At 41.0% G+C, this 23,234-nt stretch overlaps 1 protein-coding gene across 1 annotated transcript; it reads left to right on the top strand.

Annotated features, from left to right (window-relative positions):
• Positions 1–8,034: 8,034 nt before the first annotated feature.
• On the top strand, positions 8,035–21,859 carry LOC123153427 (GDSL esterase/lipase EXL3-like). The gene is made up of 6 exons (XM_044572555.1): positions 8,035–8,249; positions 8,669–8,889; positions 12,505–12,635; positions 12,753–12,986; positions 13,861–14,113; positions 21,672–21,859. The coding sequence occupies exons 1-6, from the start codon at positions 8,035–8,037 to the stop codon at positions 21,857–21,859; spliced, it is 1,242 nt and encodes a 413-aa protein (XP_044428490.1).
• The last annotated feature ends 1,375 nt before the right edge of the window (positions 21,860–23,234 follow it).

The raw sequence follows: 23,234 nt of genomic DNA, 5'->3' as shown, positions 1-23,234 counted from the left end.
TGAGTACAGCACCTGATGTGTGCCTTGCCACATGTCTGGCAAGAGGGTACAAAGGTGATCTAGGAGTAGATCACCAGATAGCGGTCAAAATTATCCTTAGAGGAATAAGGATATGTTTCTCAGTTATGGAGGTGATAAAGAGTTCGACGTAAAGAGTTACGTCGATGCAAGCTTAACACCTATCCGGATAGCTCTGAGTAGAGATACCGGATACGTATAATGGAGCAACAATTTGGAATAGCTCCAAGTAGAACAGTTATTTGAAATGGTTCCAAATATAGCGTAGAGATTTGCGAAGTACATATGGATCTGAATGTTGCACACCCGTTGACTAAAACCTCTCTCACAAGCAACATGATCAAACCCAGAACTCATTGAGTGTTAATCACATAGTGATGTGAACTAGATTGTGAACTCTAGTAAACTCTTTGGATGTTGGTCACATGGCGATGTGACCTGTGAATGTTAATCACATGGCGATGTGAACTAGATTATTGACTCTAGTGCAAGTGGGAGACTATTGGAAATATGCCCTAGAGGCAATAATAAATTGATTATTATTATATTTCCTTATTCATGATAATCGTTTATTATCCATGCTATAATTGTATTGATAGGAAACTCAGATACATGTGTAGATACATAGACAACACCATGTCCCTAGTAAGCCTCTAGTTGACTAGCTCGTTGATCAATAGATGGTTACGGTTTCCTGACCATGGAAATTGGATGTCGTTGATAACGAGATCACATCATTAGGAGAATCATGTGATGGACAAGACCCAATCATAAGCCTAGCACAAAGATCGTGTAGTTCGTATGCTAAAGCTTTTCTAATGTCAAGTATCATTTCCTTAGACCATGAGATTGTGCAACTCCCGGATACCGTAGGAATGCTTTGGGTGTGCCAAACGTCACAACGTAACTGGGTGGCTATAAAGGTACACTACGGGTATCTCCAAAAGTGTCTGTTGGGTTGGCATGAATCGAGACTGGGATTTGTCACTCCGTGTGACGGGGAGGTATCTCTGGGCCCACTCGGTAGGACATCATCATATGCGCAATGTGACCAAGGAGTTGATCACGGGATGATGTGTTATGGAACGAGTAAAGAGACTTGCTGGTAACGAGATTGAACAAGGTATCGGATACCGACGATCGAATCTCGGGCAAGTACAATACCGCTGGACAAAGGGAATTGTATACGGGATTGACTGAATCCTTGACATCGTGGTTCATCTGATGAGATCATGGTGGAACATGTGGGAGCCAACATGGGTATCCAGATCCCGCTGTTGGTTATTGGCCGGAGAGGTGTCTCGGTCATGTCTGCATGATTCCCGAACCCGTAGGGTCTACACACTTAAGGTTCGATGACGCTAGGGTTATAGGGAAAGTATGTACGCGGTTACCGAATGTTGTTCAGAGTCCCGGATGAGATCCCGGACGTTGCGAGGAGTTCCGGAATGGTCCGGAGGTAAAGATTGATATATTGGACGAAGGGTTTTGGAGTCCGGGAGTGTTCCGGAGGTACCGGGTGATGACCAGCATGACCGAAAGGTGTTTCGGGAGCCCCGACAAGTGTTGGGGGGCTTCATGGGCCAAGGGAAGGGGGAAAACCAGCCCACTAAGGGGCTGTGCGCCCCCCTCACCTATTCCCACGTGACCAGGGGGTTTGGGGCGCCCCATCTAGGGTTCCCACCTCCTGGCTTGGGGGCCAAGTCACCCAAGGGGGAGATCCCATCTGCCCTGGCCGCCGCCCCCCTAGGGGAAACCCTAGGGCGCCTCCCCCTCCCCCTTGCCCCTATATATAGTGGAGGTTTTGGGGCTGCCCAATACACGAGATGAACTCTCCCAAGGCGCAGCCCTACCTCTCTTCCTCCTCGTCTCTCGTAGTGCTTGGTGAAGCCCTGCTAGAGTTTCGCGCTCCTCCACCACCACCACGCCGTCGTGCTGCTGCTGGACGGAGTCTTCCCCAACCTCTCCTTCTCCCCTTGCTGGATCAAGGCGTGGGAGATGTCACCGGGCTGCATGTGTGTTGAAAGCGGAGGTGCTGTCCGTTCGGCACTAGGATCATCAGTGATTTGGATCACGACGAGTACGACTCCATCAACCCCGTTCACTTGAACGCTTCCGCTTAGCGATCTACAAGGGTATGTAGATGCACTCTCCTTCCCTCGTTGCTAGATTACTCCATAGATTGATCTTGGTGTTGTGTGGAAAATTTTGAATTTCTTCTACGTTCCCCAACACATTAATGATCTGAAGCTGAAACTGAACACCTTGGAAGGGATGGTTTCGGAGGTCATGGCCCAAGAGGAGACCCTGGATAAGGCCCTTGAGAGCGAGAGGCAGCTGCGGAAGGATGATGCCGCTGCCCACAATGACTATGTGGGCAGCGTAAATCTCTGGATCGGCCGCCTCATCGACGTTGCCGAGAAGCTCACCATGCAGCTAGCCATCATGGGCATGCCGGATGTCAGGTACTCCTAGGAGGCGAACACAAGCCCCAATGTCAGGCTGACCTTGTTCTTCGAGCGTGTCCTCGACGCCCTAGAGCAACTCTGCTCCAATTGAGTGACTTATCTAGCCAATGAGGCCCGGAGGCTTTGCTGGGGCGCCCTGACCAAGGTGCTCACCAAGGTGGCGTTCTGGAACCCCAGCGTCGACTTCGCCAACGCACTTGAGAGCTTGCCGGAGGATGCTGGCCTCACGGCGCTCAAAGAGTGTATCGAGCCCATCATCAGCTGCGTCGACGGAGTCAAGAGGGTGGAGGGCCAGCGCCGGAACTAGCCACCCCGTTCCTCATTGCAGCTGCAAGTTCACGCCCAAGACAATTTTATCTTAAGTTAGAACGGCGGCAACCACTGATGTAATATAACCTTGTAGTATTCTAAAATAGTGTGTGCTATCTTCCTGTTTCATCTTTCTTTGTATGTACGCACCCTACGCTTAGTTGGATAGGTTTGCCGGCGCGTAAACTCGTGTTGTGGCACTTTGAGGAATGGATCCTTAGCAGCCTGCCAGGGGGCGCTTGTTGCCGGGCAAGCCAACTTGCCATTCTCGGCGCAGCCGCCTGATCTGTTGAGCGGACTTGAAACAGAACAAGAGCGTTGCCAATAGCGGAAGGAATCCCTTGGGTGCAGGCTTTCCATACAAAGAGAAAAATACTTCAAGGAAAATAACCTTATATAAAAGGAAATTTTGTTTAAAAAAACTACAGCGCGCGGCTGGCCGAGTCCTTTAGGCCCGTGCGAGGTGTTTAGCCTTTTTCTTCTCTGTTTCGTTTATTTTTGTGTACGTTTAGTCCCACATTGTCTAGCTTTTGACCTCAAAGCCTTTTTTCCACCTATAAATATAGACCCATAGAGCCTCCAAAAATCATCCGATTCGGGTTAAATCAATATTTTTGGTTTGACTAGATTTATTAAAGAAAAATATGTTTTCTCTCCGGTGAGATTTCTGAAAATTGTATCTTCTCTTCGAACTCGTCTTTTCTCTACCTTATAAAGGTATCTTTCTTCGTTTTCTTTTTATACTTCCGTAGTTTATTATTTTCTAGACTAGTATAGTAGAATAATTAGATTAATAATTAGTCTCTATATTTATATATTAGACACTGAATTCTTTTAGCCGTAGCTATTTTTCTTCCGTAAAACAGCTTGGCCCTGATTTTTCAAATAGCCATAACTTTTCATTCATTTATCCAAATTAGATGAAACCAGCGTCTATAGCTTCGTCTTGTTTTCTCCTATCCAGTGAACCTATCACATCAACTTTTTGAAATTTTCAAATTTCAAAATTTGTTCAGATTCATATTCAAACTTCTTTTGAACATAACTTGAGTTTCGTAACTCTGATTTAGTTGATTCTTTTTGCAAATCGAAGCTCTTGACCTAAATTTTCTCATAAGGCAAAATTCACATAATTTTGGTACTGTTAGAAATTGTTTTATGTTGCAAGAGTTATTTGCTTGGTTTTGATGTTTCCTGAATTGTCTTCTTCATTCTTTGTGATCTTTTGAGGATTGCTTATGTGTGGTTACTATTGCTTGCTTACGATAGATTGACCGGAGTGTGACGAGTAGAACTATCAGGAGTTATGAGTGCGAATCATCTTCATCAACTGTACAAGGCAAGTTCACACTTTGATCATGTCCCTTTCATACCCAGTTTTTATGCATTAGTTTCATCCTCAAACATTGCATGGTTAGGAATTGATAACATGTGGGTATTGGGAAGTAGTTGATGAGGTAGGAACCTATTGTCCTGCATTCAAACCTTGGGAGTTACTTCTACATTATGCTTATACTACTATGCTATTCTCATAGACGTGGATTGGTTGAGTGTATTCATGACAGATGTGAGAGTTATCATTAATGGTTAACTTAAGGTGGCTACTTCAATACACATCTGGGTGGATTGGTTGGGGCACCCTGGAGTACCCAGTGGTTTGCCCGGGCACCTGGAGAACCCAGTGCTTGCCCAAGGGGATCCCGGAGGACCCGTGTGATCACCCTATGGAATGCCACCCAGGCTCAAAGGGATCATAAGATTATTCATGCTAGAAACTTTGGTGTGCAGCCACAAGCCATTATGGGCTCTGGCATAGTTAAGTAAGTTGCGTGAGCTCTTGAAGAGGTGGACTAGCAGATGTAGGGGGATTGTAGGTGTACCGGTCTGCTCGGAGTAGAGAGTTAATGCTTCTGAAAGACTGTGTCTCGGTCATCCGTTTCTCAAACATCATGTAGTGCGAGAAATCCAACGGAGGAGATCGAGTCTTGTGGGGAAAAGTGTGCAAACCTCTATAGAGTGTACAAACTAATCATGATTAGCCGTGTCCCCGGTTATGGACATCTTGAGTATCTGATTCTTGGATTATCATATTGATCTCATCACATTACTTAATTAATTTGTTGGGTTGATGATTATTAATTTGGGATTGAGTTGGAGGAACCTTCTCAATATTGTTCAACAAAATTTGTAGTTAAATAAAATATATTCCTTTGCTGTAGGGAAAAATTGGCTTTTTGCAAAAACATCATAACCATAGAGCTTTACCACCAGCCAAATATGCATGTAGTGATAGCCATTATTCATCTTTATCCTATGGTGTGAAATTTCCAGTACATTCAATGTACTTACCCTTTGTGGCTGCAACGTCTCATGTTGCAGGATTCTTGCGACGAGTAAGTGATACGTTAGGGTTACGATTTCTACACTCAACTTTGCCGTTGGTGTTGATGGGAATCCACAACCTTGTCGTTACTTCCGCTATTTTTGGATTGAGGTAATAGTATTTACATTACTTTATACATGTGATTTACCTCTGTTATAAATCCTCGAGTACTGTGTGTGTCAGCATATCGATCCAGGGATGACACTTAAGCACAGAGACTTGACCGTCTGAGGTCCGGTCGCTACACTCCCTCAGTCACGCCAAGAATCATGTAGGAACAAACTAGGACAAAATCAGGGAAGAATTGCAAAAGTTATGGCTGATTCTGCAGCCTTTGGAGGATGATACGAGCGTTGTGCGGTCATAGAAGACATCAACTTTTCCTCTAAACTTGCAGTTTTGTATTTTGGTCATCATTTTTTCATACAAACTCCGATTTTGGCATCCTTGGGCTCGTTTGATTCATCTCGGGAAGCCCGATACACACATGGTAATGGATATGGACATTCAATTTGTACACTTTTTAAAATGTCATAATATGAAGCTCTCAATAGGGCCCAAATCTGATTCCTGGAACTTCTCCAGTTTGGCCAAGTAGGGGACATATACCCCGTAAAATATGTTCCCTCGTCAAATAAATTGGGTACATATTATGGATCTTAAACTCTTTTTGGCAAGATATTTGTCTTGGAGATAAATCTTCGGCTAGTCAATTTCCAAGGCTATATAACATAACATTTACTAGGTTTGTTACTCTGCAACTGGTTAAACATAAAGGTTTGGACATGTTTATTTTCATAAGGATTTTTTTGTGAGACTCAACAACAATGGAATACTCTGAAATAAAATTTGAATGAGGTGGAACTAACTGGTGACAAAGATAGAGTGAAGTGGATCCTTTATTCTAGAAATAAATCATTGTGAGAGACTTATATCTACACCTGTAAGCTTCTGCTTTGGTGGGTTATAGGTGTATTTGGAAACTCAGGATGTCCAATAAAATTTGAACGTTCTTATGGTTAATGTTGAAAGACAGCATCCTAAACAAAGATGATTTGCTCAAGAGGGGGTGAACTAGTAATGGCCAGTGCCACATCTGAGGGCAACGAAAGCATTGAAAACTTATTCTTCAAGTGTAGTTTGGCCAAGTTGGCTTGTCAAATTATGATGTGGGCCTTCAACTTGATTAGACCACCTCACAATGTTGATGATCTGGTTGGGGAATGGGCTCTAATATTTCCTTTGAATTTGAGGCCTTGGTGGTAATACGGGGGTTAGTATTTGCTAGACTTTCTGGAAAACCAGAAACAAAGATTGTTTTGAAAAGAAATTCCCTAAACATCCAAGTGCTGTGATTTTTAGCTTGTTTTGATTTTTTACATTACTAGTTGGGGTATCCTAAAGAGAAAAGCATATCGAAGAAGAACTAAGGAAGCTTTCATAAAGATGAAGGTGGTATTGGAGGAAGCGTATACCAGAAGTCGTGGTTGGGATCCTTTGAGCATGCGTGCAATCTCGAAGCTTAACTGAAGAGGTATGTGCTCTCTGGGAGCCTTTTTGGAGGTGTTTTCTTTTCCATCGGATGAACAACCCTTGATCTTCAGGCATTGTTTAGCTCGCTCTGATAAAAATTGGTGTTAAAAGTGGGGGAAAATAACTAGCGGCCGATACCCCTAGAAGGGGCTCCCAAGGGCGGGGAGGGTGCGCCCAGCGACCGCCATGGGTCACGTGGTGCGCGCACCATTGGAGCACATGTTTTTGTACACCCGTTTTTGGGTAATTTTCAGGGTTTGGATTTTGCTTGGTTTTTTAGGTTTTCCTAAAAAATTAATTGTTTTTTTGGTTTTCCTCTCGTGAAGAACACCATGTGAAAGGACACAATTGTGCTTCTTGAAAGTAAAAAAAATAAGAATGCTATGCCTCATGGTGAAGCACAATTGTGCTTCCTGAAAAATTGAAAAGCATGGTTGTGTTTCATGTTGAAGCACATTCATGCTTCTCGAAAAGTGAAAAGTACAGTTGTACGTCATGTTGAAGCACAACTAGGCTTCTTGAAAAGTGAAAAAGCATAGTTGTCCATTGTGTAAAGCAAAGGTGTGCTTCCGCATGAAGCATAAATTGTGTGTCCAGTTTCCCCTTTTTGCAGGATTTTTGGTTTCCGGTTTTTGTCGGAAAAAAATTGTTCAAACCAATTAGCACAGGATCTAGTTTCGAAGATCTTGACACGAAAAACACAAGGGTGAAAATGATTTGTGGTTTTCGCACAGTTCATGAGATATAACATTTTAAAAAGGATACTACGAAAAAGCACAAAACTTTCAGTTTTAACAAGTGTCACACTTAAAGTGCGACATTTTTCTCTACAAGGGGACATTGGAGTGACCTTTGGAAAGTAGGTTTTATATTGCCGGGAAAGTAGGTTTATTTTTCTTTTATTTTTTCACCTTCAGGTGTTCAGTCTGGTTAATTCTCCTCTTAATTAACGAATGTGGCAAATCTTTTTCCACCTTTCAAAAACTATGGTTTCCTCTCTACATTAGCGAATAAACATTCCAGGTTGGAGCTCGACAATTACGGAAGGAAAAAGTTTTTTTGAAAGATCCAGGGTTACCGGCTTCATTGATTTAGGAGAAAGCAAGCGGGAAAACATCAGTGATCAAGTGATCATGGTTACAAGAGATGAGAACAACAACTAAAAAGGAAAAGAAAAAAGGAGTAGAGCCCACCGGCTACTATCTCGCTACATCTTCCCCGAAGGGGAGCTCTAAGCATCGTGCTGCTGCTAGTCGCCACAGCTCCAGCGTACCCTTGATGGCACGCTGGACATCTTCAGTTTGCGGCAGCTTGCTTCCGAAGATGCACGCATTTCTCTCCTTCCATATCTCCCAGGTAATCAGCAGCATCATCGACTTGAAACCCTTTCAAAAACTTGGTGGTGTAAGAGCAGTTAGCCTTTGCCAGTGCCTGAGGGAGTTGAGATGTGTTTCCCGCTTCTCCTTCAGTGCTACACAGCTGGACCTAGAGGACGCCATCTGCCAGATCGAGGAGGAAAAGGGGCAGTCCCAAAAGAGGTGCATCGAGCTCTCCAAGTTTCTGACGCAGAAAGCACAGAAATACCCATTTGGCCATCCACGCCGTTGCAACCGATCATTGCACCATAGTCTGTCATGGTGAAGCAGCCAGGCAAAGATTTTCACGGTGCCTGGAGCCCATGCCTTCCAGACTGCTGCTTTGATTCCCGATGATGGAGCTCCATTGACTTGGAGATTGTATGTGGCGCTAGCTGAGTATGAGCTTCCCCCTCTGGCCACCCAGCTAATCTTGTCCTCTTCAAGGGAGAGGACAATGCCCGCCCTCTGAATCTTCCGCCACATCTGCAAGAACTCAAAGACAATGCTTTCTGTGTTTCCATGCCGTAGATCACGTATCCATTTGTCTCTGTCAAAGCATCATCTACTGTCCTGTTCTTTCTTCTTGTATGCTGAAACAGGTTTCGGAATTCACGGCACAGTGTCGCGGACCCGAGCCAGGTGCTTGTCCAGAAACTTGCAGTTTTTTGGTTGCCTAGCTGCACTGAAGTAGCGCTTGCAAACAACTCACGGTCCTCCTGGTCACATGGAGCTGGGAGGTTCATCCACGTCCGCCGCGGCTGTTGCCATGTGAGCCAGAGCCATCTCATCCCCAGAGCCGTGCTCAATCGAGGGAGGTCCAGTAAGCCGAGCTCCCCTTTGTCCACGGGTAGGCATACTTTATCCCAGGCCAATTTGCATTTGGTGTCCGTTATGTTCTCATCCTGGGCCCAAAGGAATTGTCGGCGCGTTTTGTCCACCTCCTTGAGTATTTTCTTGGGCACCTTGAGAACAGTCATAGCGAAAACTGGTAGAGCTGTTAGAACTGCGTGCACAAGCACCCACCTGCCAGCCATGCTCATCAATCTGCCTTTCCATCCCGCGAGCCTCGAGCGGACCTGATCAATGATGAACTGAAAGTGCACTAGTCGACTTCTTACATAATTTTGAGGTATACATATCAATATACCTACCGCGGCAATTTAATCATCTACCTTCTTGAAGTTTTATGACGGAGTTTGAGTGGGATCGATCAATGTGGGATATGTACACTTTACGCATGCTGACACGACTGCACCCTAATTGACGAGTGTGTTTTAAATTTGTTGGTTCAACTGCCGCATCAAAGTAACCTCTGCAAATTTTACCAATTTTCAAAAATGTTAGCAATACATGAGATGGAAAGATAGCGGTCACAATTGTGCACCAGAGTTTTAAATTTAAAACTACAAAGAAATAAAAACAATAGGGACTTGATGGATGAACTCCGAACTCGGCGGTTCTTATGTCACATCCAAATTAATTCCTATAGTGAGCACCATTTAGGCTCTGTTCGGAACAAAGGGAAGAAAAACATAGGATAGAGGAAAAGCCCAGAAACTAGAAAGGAATAGAGGTACAAAACACATGAAATAAAATCGTTGTGTTGCATACAGAATTGCCGTTGGGGACAGAGGAAATCAAATTAGAGGAAATCAGATCATGTGGGTCACATCTTGTAATTTTTAAATGCTAGAAAGATGAGCACCAGCGATAGTTCACATGCATGTGGGTTCAAATTGTGCATGGTTCGCAGCAGCCTTTCCCTTGATGGACGAGACTTGCCTGCTCCCCCGGCGTGCGCTCATCTGTGCTCCCGCATACGTGGCATGATTTGATTGGAACAAAATAAGGCCCGACCCCACCCTCCTAAAATTAGGGGGAAGATGATTAGATTAGAAAGAAAAAAGAGAAAAAGACAGCCATAGGATGGAGTGGGAGCACGGATGGGAGCATGAGGAGGGAGCAGGCAAGCCGGATCCTCCCCTGATTGCCTCGGGCCAGCGCGAAAACAAGAGCTATGGATGGATGTTTTATTTCCCGTAACAATGTTGGAGATCGGAACTTTCCATCAGATTGGAACGAGTCTATTCCTTCATACCGAAAGGACAAAACACAACGATTCCACAGGAATGTGTTTCCTGTGGGTTTTCCTTTGCTTTTCCTACGTACTGAACAGAGTCTTAATGGGCTTGTTGTATGATGCTCCATCGAAATTTCATCTAACCCATGTCCGTCGACATCTTCGTTGAAATTTCATTAATGCATGGTACATAATCATAAAAGTGTTTATTTCATACTATGTAAGTGTCAGTGCATTACAACGGAAACCCATTCAATGCATGGGTGAAATGTTGAGGTCATACTATGGAAAATCAAGTCAACTAGAAATTTCATTTAACATTTCCCTCCTACTGTTACAACATAATACATGTGCAGTGCATGTACTCCCTCCGTTCCAGAATATAAGATGTATTGATTTCCGTGCAAGTCAACCATTTAAATGTTTTGGCCAATATGATAGAATAAAATAACAACATTTGTAATACCTAAGAGATAAAATATGAAACTACTTTTCATGATGGACCAAATAATATAAATTTGGTGTTGTGGATATTGATATATTTTTCTGAAAACCCGGTCAAACATGCACTCGTTTGACTTTTGACAAAACAAATACACCTTATATAAAGGAACAGAGGGAGTATTTGTTTAAATAAAAATATATAGATGATATTTACTTGAATGCCCACACATTATTATGGAGGAAAAATAAGACCTAAATGCAACTTGCTCATTTCCTAATTAAACCGAGGCACCTTGTGCAATGATGTGAACTCTCTTGCCATTCAAGTACCAACTAAACCTAGTTTAGTGTTACAATAGAAAAATATTAAATTGCTCACAAAATATTCCTTCATTCTTTTTTTTATTAAGAACCTTTTCATTTAGTTGATATATAAAAATGATACAATGACACTAAACGGGTGCCCGGCCTCTACATAACATGATGCACACAATCAATGTGTTCAATATAACCACAAACTTCCATTTTACAACAAAATAAAAAAGGTAGCCTAAGATGGCGTAAATCCTATCCAAAGATTACCTCACCATCTATGATAAGAGGAAATCATGCCTGGTCATACGCTCTAACTGGGTAGAAGCCATCATAAAAAGGTCTCTGTTCTCCGTCCTCTACAAGATATAAGTAAAGAGTCATAATGTACAGGAATGATCAACCTAGATAGGAAATTAAACACATCTCTTGTGAAAAAAACACATCATCCCTAGTAAGCCATAGTGCCCAAAATAAGATTGCCACCCTCACAATTATGTGCAAAAAATTTTTTTGTCAATACCCTACTACCAGTTGTCGAACATATTGCGCGCACTACGTGAGGGGCAAAGGTTTGAAGCCACTTGAACTATGATCCACACTGCAGAGCAAACTTACACTAAAAATAGGTGTCTAACAGTCTCGTCATGTTGGCAAGAAACAAATTTTACTACCTTACCAAAACTATGGCGTGTCAAACTATGCTTGTTAAGATCACACCTCCACTAAAAATCAAGGAAATATCTTCACTTGAAGAGGTAGTTTGAGTTTCCACTTTTTTATCGGCAGGAATACTTGCAAAAATATATATGTAGATCGGGAAAAATATATTCTTGAACTCCTTACACATGTTTGTATAAAAAATGAAACCATGGTACTTATTCAATTTAATGTCTAAGAAACATAATTTAGTTCACTCCATATATGCATAAAAAGAATAGTCATGGTTACTGGTTAAAGGATTAAGCTGTACAAAACATTTCATCATTGGTTCTATAGTATATGGTTGTGTTCACTCCATATATGGTTGTGTTCACTCTGATTTGTTTTAACAAAAAAGTTCTGGAATTAAGCATGGGAAGCAACTTTCTTCCCTCTTTCATACCATTCAATTATGTTTATTTCGTATTCATTTTGATTTCCAGTAGAAAGCCACAACAGAGACTTGCCATGTGAGGAAGACATGGGTTTTAACGAAAAGCCACCTACATAGGTTGCAGATCTGCGAAAAGTGCAAACAGTGGACGGGTGACATTGGAGGACTTAAAAAAATAGCGGACGGGTGACACTGTGGCATTAAAAGTTCTAATGATAAATATGAAGTTTTCTTCTTCATAAATCGTACTCATCAAAAATAATTTATCGATTGAAGTTTCTGTTGAAACCGCACGGCCCGTTTCAAAATATATAATGATTTGCTTCCAAATTATTCTTAGCGCTTACGATGTCGACTGAAATTAGTTTTCATAATATCCAAATATGTACCTACCTATGTATGCAAATTATTCTAATACACTGGAAATTTATCTATACACAAAGATTGCGGTATCAAATCATATGAAAACATCACTAATTAAAATCTCTTTATTGATTAAGCAGCTTCTAAGTTAGGAGTCAAAGAGTTCTTACCACCGTACATTGGAGATGATCTTGAACTAAGTGACCTACTTACTGGTGTCGCATTTGCCTCTGGAGGCAGTGGATATGATCCCTTAACTTCGATACCCGCGGTAAAAAAAACATAACACATGTAGCTCAAAATATAGTTTTTGTTTTGTTTATTTTCAATTTAACTTGAAATTAATCTTGTTGTCATAATTTGGAAATACTATTCTCTCATGCTTCAGACTGCTACTTCAAGTACCGGGCAACTTGAATTATTTCTTGAATATAAGGATAAGCTAATAACTTTAGTCGGGGAGGAGGAAGCGACACGTGTTATCTCTGAAGGCATTTACTTTACTGCCATGGGAGCAAATGACATTGCAAATAATTATTTTTCAATTCTGCTAAGGCGCCATCAATATGATCTTCCTTCTTATGTGAAATTTCTTATCTCTTCCGCAGTCAATTTTACTATGGTAAGGGTTAGTCAATTTTATGATGGTAAGGGTTATAAAATTATGAGGTTATAGTTGTTTCACAGAAACTCATTTGACTCTCTCTCTCCATAAATTATTTTTGCTCTTGAAGGTTTTAAAGTTTTGCATATTTCCACTAGACTCCTATGAACCATTACTTTCATAGTACATGTGAAGTTTCCCTTCGGTTCCATTACAAATATTCTATATCTAAATAGATAACCCTAGCTAACTTGTTTTTGAGCACATGCAGCTATGGCACCTCATCACAATTGCCACATAACCCTTATTAGCTTTAGTAATTAATTGCATGCATGCCTCCTCCAGTCCATACTTCGCATCTCTCGCACCACAATGTGATTTTTTTTCTAACTCCCTTTCAACTAGTAAGTGAGGGCACATATGGTGAATTTAGATAATTTGTATTTAGGAGTGTCGTAGTTGTTTGCTCTACCTTGAAATAAAAAATAATATGGTACTTAAACATCCCAACTAAATAATATTGTCTCTTTGGTAATCAAAGTTTCTAAACATCTACGTTGAAGGATTGAATGCATGTCATACAATCATTTACTTCATGTTGCTTAGAGATTTTAGTTTCTAGAAATATCCTATGCAACATGCGGGGTGTCGTCTAGTGTATATAATTAATGTATTTGTGAATTTACTAGATTGTTGACTTGTTGTATAACATTGAATTCTTTGAGAAATTGTTTCAACATAGAATGTTTTATAATTATTTCCTTATAAGGGTTCATAAATGATTACACTTGACTACTTGCATTTTCATTATTCCTATATTTTCCATTGATTTACATTCAACCCGGTCACGTATATGTAAGAGGAAATCAGTCTGACATTCTCTTCTATATAGGAATTAAATGATATTGGTGCAAAGAGGATTGGTTTCTTCGGAATTCCGCCAATTGGATGTTGTCCATCCGAAAGAAAACATGGATCAAGAGAATGTGACACACTTCAGAATCAAGCAGCAGAATTATTCAATTCTAGAATAGAAAAGGAAATTGAGAGATTAAATGCAGAACGAAATGTTCATGATTCAAGGTTTGCTTATCTTGATATATACTACAATCTGCTTGATCTCATTCAACAACATGATTTTTATGGTGAGTGTACACTATCCCCCGGTTGTTACTATTTTAGAGTATTGATGTCTTAGAACCATATTAGTAGAAATACCGGGACACATTAACCTCTTAAATTTTGTAAACTCAAAAACACTACAACAACACTGGATCCTCTACATTCACATTGGTCGGGAAAACAACTTTCACATGGAGAAAGTCAGTAGGTGAAGGGTCCTGCCGACCGGCCCATCCTATGAGCAAAAGTCCACCCGGGAAAGGCCTTTCCTAACCGTCATTTCGTTACTAACCGGCAATCTTTCATTGGTGTAACGGGTTTCCTGACCAATATATTTTTGGCGATGGACCTTAGTTTCATCATTTGTCAACCGACTGTCCGACAACATAGCCTTGGTTTACCAACCTTCTCTTGGTCTAGTTGTGAGATTTTCCAAGGCGACTATGTGACAGCGATGTCTTTGCCAACCAACATTGCCCCACGGGCAAATATAACATTAAATTTACATCTAGATATTTGGTAATGGACACACTGACCAAGCAACCATGGAATTTTTATACCAAAAGAGTGTGGATTCAAAATATCAATATGCATATCCTCCAAAATATTAAGCCACAACCGGATGATAATGGCATACATTAATTCTCACACATATTGTTCATCTGTTCACCACATACATTAGGTTTACAAAATGATAGTCAAAAGGTGCATGTCCAATGAAATAGAATTTTCTCCATTACACAAACCATCCAGTTGATGCAAAAAATGATGGGTAGCTCCTCATGCTCGTAGACCATAATACACACCACATTCAATCTTGTTCCGGTTTCTGCATTATGAAGACACTATTCAATATATCTTCTAGTTTCATTTTAGGAGTTACAGTTCCAACAATAAAAAGTGATATAGGAGCACATATGTTGCACTAGAGCTCTCAATCGCATCTAGTACAGCGCTACAAAAGAGGGAGAATGGAAGATGAACAAATACTCATTGTCAAAAGAAAAAGATGAACAAATACAATAGAAAAGATCAAGAATGGTCTCTATTGCTATCAACAACACAAAGCAAGTCAAACACCTAGTAAAAAACTATAGTATATGTTTATCAACCAAAGCATACTAATTTAGAATGATAACAAGATCACAACAAAAAAACAACGCACATAATCATGTCACATTTTTTAATAATTACACATAATCATGTCACATAGTCTGCAAATCTAGTGTGAGGTGGAGGTGGTGGAGATTCTCCTTTGACAAGCATCATATTGGATTAGATTCATCAACAAACATAAACCACGATAGTAAAGAAACATGTTAAAATATTAAGTAAGGAGGTTAATTTTATGAGTGCATTTAGTAGCCACTTAGATACTATTTAAGCTCCGCGAACCCCTAGCTTTCTCGTACTTGTTAAAAAGATAATCATGATACCATGCCTTACTGGGTTTGGTATGCATAGAAAAAATTCCATAGCTAATTGATAGAAATACCTTAGTGCCAGGATGAGTAAGACAATTCGAGCCTATAGGGCTTCATTTGGAAACTAGGCGATTTCCCGGCAAGTTGTAGCAAGAACTTGAGTATTAATTTCGAATGTATTATAAATGAAGGAAATGGTCTAAATCAAGAGCTACTGTTTTTAACATAGAAATATTTCATACTTGCACTATGTGTGAACAAAGAGTATGCATGTGATCTGCATGGGGTTGTAAAATAGTGTTAGTGGATACAGACATGACACACTTGGTGAGATGGAAGGCCGCATGTTGAGAGAATTAGACTTAGTGAGGATCAACTATTTAAGAATAGTAGATTAATAACTAGTCGGCATTGCACAACAAATAGTCCAAGCTAAGTGGTGAAAACAAACAGGGCTGGTGATTACTTTGCTAGATGGCCATGCAATGGACTTTGTAACATCACTTACATATCATAAACCATCATATTGATAAGGCAACATAGAGCTCCTTCTTATTGCAACATTGACAAGAACCTCATAAGTCCCCAGACCTAGGGGCTCCCTGGCCACAGTAGTTTCTTCATTGATTGAGAGAATTCTTGGCTTAGCAACATGAGTTTCAGGACATGTACATGCATATATAAGAACATCCATACTAGTGATAGCATATAGATCAGGATGAGAAGATTATGATGCTTTGATGTTAGTGGGTAGAGGAGATTATGCAAGGGGCTTTATAAAAATTGTTCAATGAACATATACCCCTTCGTTAGCATCTTCTTTGGCATATTCTTCTTCCTCGGGTTCAAATCTTGAGTCATGTAAAACAACAATATATAAATAGCCGCATTCATGGATGATGGATCATTAATTCAATGAACAAAAGTCACAACACTTCATTACTTGCCAAGAATTATAACATATGCCCCTTCTTTATTTCGTTCATCTAAACTTTGTGTGAGAACATGTACAGTTGATAGCTTGCATGGTTTAATAGAATTACAATTTGTAACAAATTTTAAGTTTTTTACTTGCTTGGTTCCTTCCCAAAAAATAGTTTGATGCTTAAGAGTAGGTACAACATTTCCCTAATATTGACATAATTGTGACTAGGACTACTATCACCCGTCAATGCACATGCATGAGCAATTTTACTACTAGTGATAGCATATTGGCTAAACCCCAACCTTATCTAAGAAACTGTACTCTAGACATACAAGTTCCACTCTTTGATGGCAGTGATGGGATAGCAATATTATACTAACATACAAATGCAAAAAAGGTAATTACAAGGAAGAATACAACTATGAAGTACAATTATATGCTACAATTAATTATTTGTTTCTAGGGAGATATTGAGCATCTTAGTTTTTTATTTTATTTTCCTAAAAAGGAGTTGAAACCCCTGGCCTCTGCATCCAAGGATGCACACAACCATCTTTATGATATTACTTAACAGAGCCAGAAAAAACAAATACATGTATCAACCCAAAGCCACCTTCCTGATAACCTCTATCGCTACACATACAAGCTCGATGATGTGCCCTGACCTCGCACCAACACATACCATCTAATATGGTGACCTCGTCAAGCTGCCCCACGGTGAGCCGAGAGCACCAAATGGTGCAGTAGCCCTAGAATCTATGGCCCCCATCTTTCATCATCCCAACTTTAGGAGGGATCAACATATTGACCTTGTTAGGCCCAACTACCGTCGATGCCACCATGACACCAAAGTGCGCCACTGGCCTATACTCTTCCATCAAGACATATCCATCGTCGAGACCCATCGTCATCTACGCTATAGAAGCAGCATCACTCCACCTCTGGACCCCTTTAGCTAGCACATGCTCCAAGTATGATATCTCCATGAGGGTGGGCAGAGCCAGACGCCGCCATCGCCCAATCCGGAAGGCCAAAATCAAGGGTATCCCTCGAAGCAAATGACCCTTCCAGCCAAGTCCACGTGGTGGTCGAACACCTCCACGCTTCCGAGATCCATCAGGTGAAGCTCCAAAACAGTGCCTCCAAGGAGGTAAACGATGCCACATGTCGCCACTGTGTGGTCCGACAAGCCAAACCTGAGGTTTCCCTCGGAGCTCGACAGGACAACCACCATGAAGATGCCCTCCAAGGAGGTTAGCAGCACCCGCAGACATCATTTGCAATGATGGATCCATGCAAGGGAGCTTTTAGCATCTTAGTTACACGCGGTGTAGGATAATAATTGAATGCTTCATGCATTTTTCCTGAAACTAAACCTCGACAGCTAGCTAATCTTACACATACACTCAGCAAACGCAAGAACAACTAAGTTATGAGTTTTTAATCTCATTTTCTCTATACTTCAACCCATACTCACCCTAGTCTCTTCAAATCGTGAATGGTACAAAAATAACACACATATTTTGACATCCACATAGGAGATTGTATGGACTCGGAGCAGAAAACTCACTAGAGTGTAGTTGCATGTCAAGTGGATGGTCTCTTGAAGATGAATGCCCGACATGTGGCCTTATAAGGAACTGATGAAGAGGCGGGACGGCGTGGAGGAGGCAATGGATAAGCAAGATGGCACATGGAGTGCTCCGCCAAGGCTGACACGGTCTTTTAGTACATGTTTAGCCTAGTCTTCCTTGAGATTTGATTGATGCTAGGATGACAACGAGGTAGCAGATCTTGGTGACGGGGTGGGAAGGGACAACCTGGTCCGAGGGGAGGGTTCGAGCTCATGGGGACATTGTGGGGTGGCAGCTGGGTGTGAGGACAATGGCGTGATGTGGAGGATGGCTGGAGAGAGCTGTAAGGGCACCTACAACATGACACATCAAATCTCCCTTGCATGTCTGGACTAGATGGTTGCAACACTTTTGGGCCTCCAACATGGACCATCATTTTGCATCGGACTGATACAAATGTCTGAAATCCCCTAGACCGGCCCCAACTTGGGGGACCTTTAGGGGAGTGCATACGTCATCCATGTCAACGTCCAACACCCTTAACCCACCCAAAACTACACTCGCACCAAGGTATTTTCACAATCCTCCAAACTATTCCCGCACCAGATGTCACCCTCATGGCCCCGAACTCCACCACGCCTCCATGTTCCACCACTCATCGCCAACGCAATGGATCCATTGGAGCCCACCACTATGTTGAATCCGAAAGCTATAAATGACAAGAGTTGCATGTGAGGGCGAGATGTCTCCAGTCGGATGTCTACGTACACGTCTGGATGTGTCCGCGGACTTTTGGGGGAATCAATGCCCTTTGGGATCCAGTTTAGATGGTCAAGGTTTCCCTGTCTTTACCCGAGGAGTGGCCCTGAGTTATCAAACCCACAAAGAGGATGTGCAATATGACATAGGCTCTACCAAGTATTTACGAGAGAACGAAATTCTAGTTTTGTAAACGGACCTTAACAACCTTAGGGGTGAATCACTTAGAATTAAAACAGGCATGGGTATGAGGACTTGATTCTTACAACCATATATTTTTGCTAGGGACCACCATGATCTTAATTTGTCCTGGCACTCATTAAGATGTTATTGCAACAAGACGAAGTGTGGGATGTGTCCAAACATGTCTTGACCGTCCCGCGACCTACATCAAGAGTCGATTTCCCAACCGCGGACCCTTACCGTCACACGGGGTTTCCTTGGTTATTAAGAAGCTCTAGTGGTTAAGAATATAATCCGACAAAAGCATTGGGTGTTTAATCACTACAACTCATGTATCCCAAAGGATTGGCATTCTGTTACCGTACTAAACCTTTCAGTCACTGGTGTTTAGAATAGCATTCCCTGTCCTCCCTACTCCTAACCTCCTCCTTCATCGATCTCCAAAATCTTGGGTACCAGCAGGGTCATAGAACGAGAAAGATACAAGAGACAACTACATAATAATTCTAACACATACATGATGTTAAGTCAAAGTCATTCCATTGATCCCTCATAAAAATACATAAGGTTGCAAGGCTATGCCTCAACCTATTGCCTTACGAATTACTCACACATGGCGATTAGATTGCAAGAAGAAATCATTGGAGAAGACATAAAGATAAATGCTTTATTGATAATATGTCTTATAATGGTTGTCAAATGCGACATATGATTACACGTATGGCTAACTTGGAGGGGAGTTGCTGAGTTGATGGTGGTGGTGGTTATGGAGATGAGATGGGAAGAGGCGGCACCTACGGTTGGAATATGGGTTCTGGTTTGCGAATGGTCTTCTCGATGCTCCTTTGTTACGATTCTGGTGTTGGCCCCTTTATAAAAGTTGGAGGGTTGGACCTTACGGAACCGCTGGTGTGTTACATGACTATTATTATGAGCGCGAGCGCTCGTACCAGATGTCGTCTTGCGCTTTGACTTCACTGTTGCGCCTCCAATTTCCTTCCTTCTTTCTCCATTTTCTTACGGGACATTTACATCTATGCCCCTAATTTGCGCCTAGTCTCAGACTTACCCCTAATTTCAAAGCATGCTCAAATTTGCCCCTCCGCCGTTAGGTGCACTTACAGAAATACCCTTCTGTGCCGTTGTCGTCCGGTCAAAGCAGGTCAAAGCCGGTCAATGGGCTTTGACCATCCTGAAAAAATAGCAAAAAAATTCTAAAAAATCTGAAAATTTGTGGGAACAAAGATACTCAGGTTCGCAAGGTGCGTGCAAAGTTTCGTGTTGTTCGTACATTCCAAGAGCTCGTGTTAGAGGAAAAACAATAAATATGTAAGCCTGTGAATAGTAAATTCAAAAAAATAGTAAGAAAATTCAAAAAATATGAAATATTTTGGCATCAAAGAGGCTCGGGTTTGCAAGCTGCGTGCAAATTTTTGTTGTGTTTGGACATTGCAGGGGCTTGTGGAGAAAAAAACAAAATTTGGCTCAGGAAAAAACTTGGGAAAAAATGACTATTTTGTTTTTTCTTGCTAGAGCTCCTCGCATGTCATTTGATCATAAAAACTTGCAAGCACCTTGTGCACCCAAGCCACTTTGATGCCAAAAACTTTCATATATTTTTAATTTTTTTGCTATTTTATTTCAAATTTATTGTTCACAAGCGTGCATATTAACTGTTTTTCCTCGCCACGAGCTCCTGGAATGTCCAAATAGCACAAAAATTTGCACACACCTTGGGCACATGAGTATCTTTGATCTCACAAAATTTTAGATTTTTTTGCTATTTTTTTCCAGGACGGTCAAAGCTGTTTGACCGGACGATAACGACGCAAAAGGGCATTTCTATAAAGGCACCTAACGACGGAGGGGCAAATTTGAGCAGGCTTTCGAATTAGGGGTATATCTGATTAGGTGGTTCGAGTTAGGGACAGAAATGCAAATGGCCCTTTTCTTACTTACTTCTAAAATATGATTTATCTCCATATTTGGCCTCTTTTCATGTGAAACCAAATTAAATAAAGGATTTGCGATCTCTCAAATTCATTACTCATTAGTGGCGATATTGGAGTGATTTTCTTGAATTTTCTGTGATTATCCAGTTTAAACAAATGTGTGATGAGTGAAAAAATATCACTCATTAGGCATCCATTTGATGATTGCGTTGGAGATGCCCTAAGCTTCGTGTTGTTGGGGAAAAATAGGGTGGCCTGAGCGGCGGCTCGTAGTGGGGAATTAGGGATTTTGATGTATTATTGTTGTGGGGAAAGAGTAGTAAGCTTCGCTGACTGGCCAAAATTTGGCATTTATGACTCTTCCTCTGTGTGCATTAATCTATTTAGCCACAAATGGTTGGTCGGTGTTATTTACTAACCAAAATTTCAATGGGTATATAAGCATTCCCAATCGACCGCTCGATACCAAATATGTACGCATTACCGACCGACATTTTGTCAATGTATGTAGGTTTTCCCAACCAACTTTCGTGAATTTTCTCCTCCAATGGTTGGTCAATGATAAAAACTTTTCGTAGCGGATACATTACGGTGGTGTTGTGAAACTTCATATGAAGTAAAGTAACAAAAGTTGCATAGTGGACCATATGATATATTAAAGAAATCACAATAGTTCCTATCTTTGCGCTTAGGAATATGTGATATGGATGTGTTATCATAGTAACATTTTAGTACTAAATATTTTGAAACTTTCCATTTTGTAGGTTTCCAGGAGGTAACTGAGGGGTGTTGTGGCAGCAATGTGCTAAATGCGGCAATATTCATTCAATACCACCCTGCATGTCCAAACGCTTATGACTATATTTTTTGGGATAGTTTTCATTGTACCGAAAAGGCGTACAACATTGTGATTGATGAGATCTTCCATGAAAACCTACACTACCTAATGTGAATACACTCACATTCTCTCTACCTAAGTTTCACAAATAAGCAAGTAAAACGTTTTTCCTTCCACAATGTGTGAATGCTAGTAGTGTGATATATAAGAAATATGCCACTTTCAATTCAGTATTTGTATCTCCATATAAATTACCCCAAAATGTATTTGTGCAACAACAATTACACCAAATTGATCACATTTATATGCATTAATGTGGGTGTCGATGTGCATATGACAGCAGTTAAGTTCATACCCTAAATTTGATCAACAAGAGGAGTCGGAGTTGCGAGCGGGCAGCCTTTCCAGTTAGTGTAGAGGAAAATTAAATAAAATGGTAGTGACTCCTCCCATTGTGTTTCCATGTTGTTAGAGTGTCTTATACACCATAGCTAGTAACTATAATCTTTTTGTTGATAAATGGCACTTTTATTAACTCAAAATGTACCATCAAGTGGAGACAAGCATGATGAGAAACACCTTTCCCCTGCATAACAAAGTTGAACACAACCAACACGAAGAGTATGAAAAACTAAGAATGACATATTGGCAATAGTAAAGTCATATGAGGCTAAAACTATGCCTATGTCTAAAGAGTTGGTGGACCAATACGGAGAATATGCTGCCACCCATGTTGGGTAAAAACCTCCATGGCCACCTGCTCCAACCGCATATACGCTGCCTTTAGCAGTGATCAGTACTCCATTTGATGTAGCATAGATCACATATGAAGCAAATGTGTACAATAGAATATAACCTACATACAAAGAGATTTTTCCATCAAATAGAATATCATTTCTACATATCCAAAGCAACCATAGTAAGGTAGATGCTCTCACCCTTATTAGCATACTATTTTTTTGGTATTCTGTTAATAGTAAGGTAGATGCTCCCACCCTTATTAGTGTACTAAATTTTTTTGGTATTCTGCTAAGCCAGTGACCATGTATATATAGGCAACAGTTGTGGAGAGATGCAAAGTGGATGCTATTTGGATGACTAAATGATGTCTACCACGCAACTTTATTCTTGTAGACGCGTGTTGGGCCTCCAAGCGTAGAGTTTTGTAGGACAGTAAATTTTTTCCCTCAAGTGGATGACCTAAGGTTTATCAATCCGTCGGAGGTGTAGGATGAAGATGGTCTCTCTCAAATGACCCTCCAACCAAATACAAGAAATTCTTGTGTCCCCAACACACCTAATACAATGGCAATTTGTATAGGTGCACTAGTTCGGCGAAGAGATGGTGATACAAGAGTAATATGGATGGTAGAAATATATTTTTACAATCTGAATAAATAAAAACAGCAATGTAGCAAATAGTAAATAGGCACAAAAACGATATTGCAATGCTTGAAAATGAGGCCTAGGGTCCGTACTTTTGCTAGTG

This window comes from Triticum aestivum, chromosome 7A, assembly GCF_018294505.1.
Source record: "Triticum aestivum cultivar Chinese Spring chromosome 7A, IWGSC CS RefSeq v2.1, whole genome shotgun sequence".
In the NCBI taxonomy this organism is placed as follows: Eukaryota; Viridiplantae; Streptophyta; class Magnoliopsida; order Poales; family Poaceae; genus Triticum; species Triticum aestivum.
This window is presented reverse-complemented; position numbering and strand designations above follow the sequence as displayed.

Excerpts from the sequence above, each read along its gene's own strand:
- LOC123153427 (XM_044572555.1), top strand. The coding sequence starts at position 8,035 with ATGCACGCATTTCTCTCCTTCCATATCTCCCAGGTAATCAGCAGCATC. Across the intron at positions 12,636-12,752 it reads CCTTAACTTCGATACCCGCG|ACTGCTACTTCAAGTACCGG; the intron begins GTAAAAAAAACA and ends CTCATGCTTCAG. Across the intron at positions 12,987-13,860 it reads CCGCAGTCAATTTTACTATG|GAATTAAATGATATTGGTGC; the intron begins GTAAGGGTTAGT and ends TCTTCTATATAG.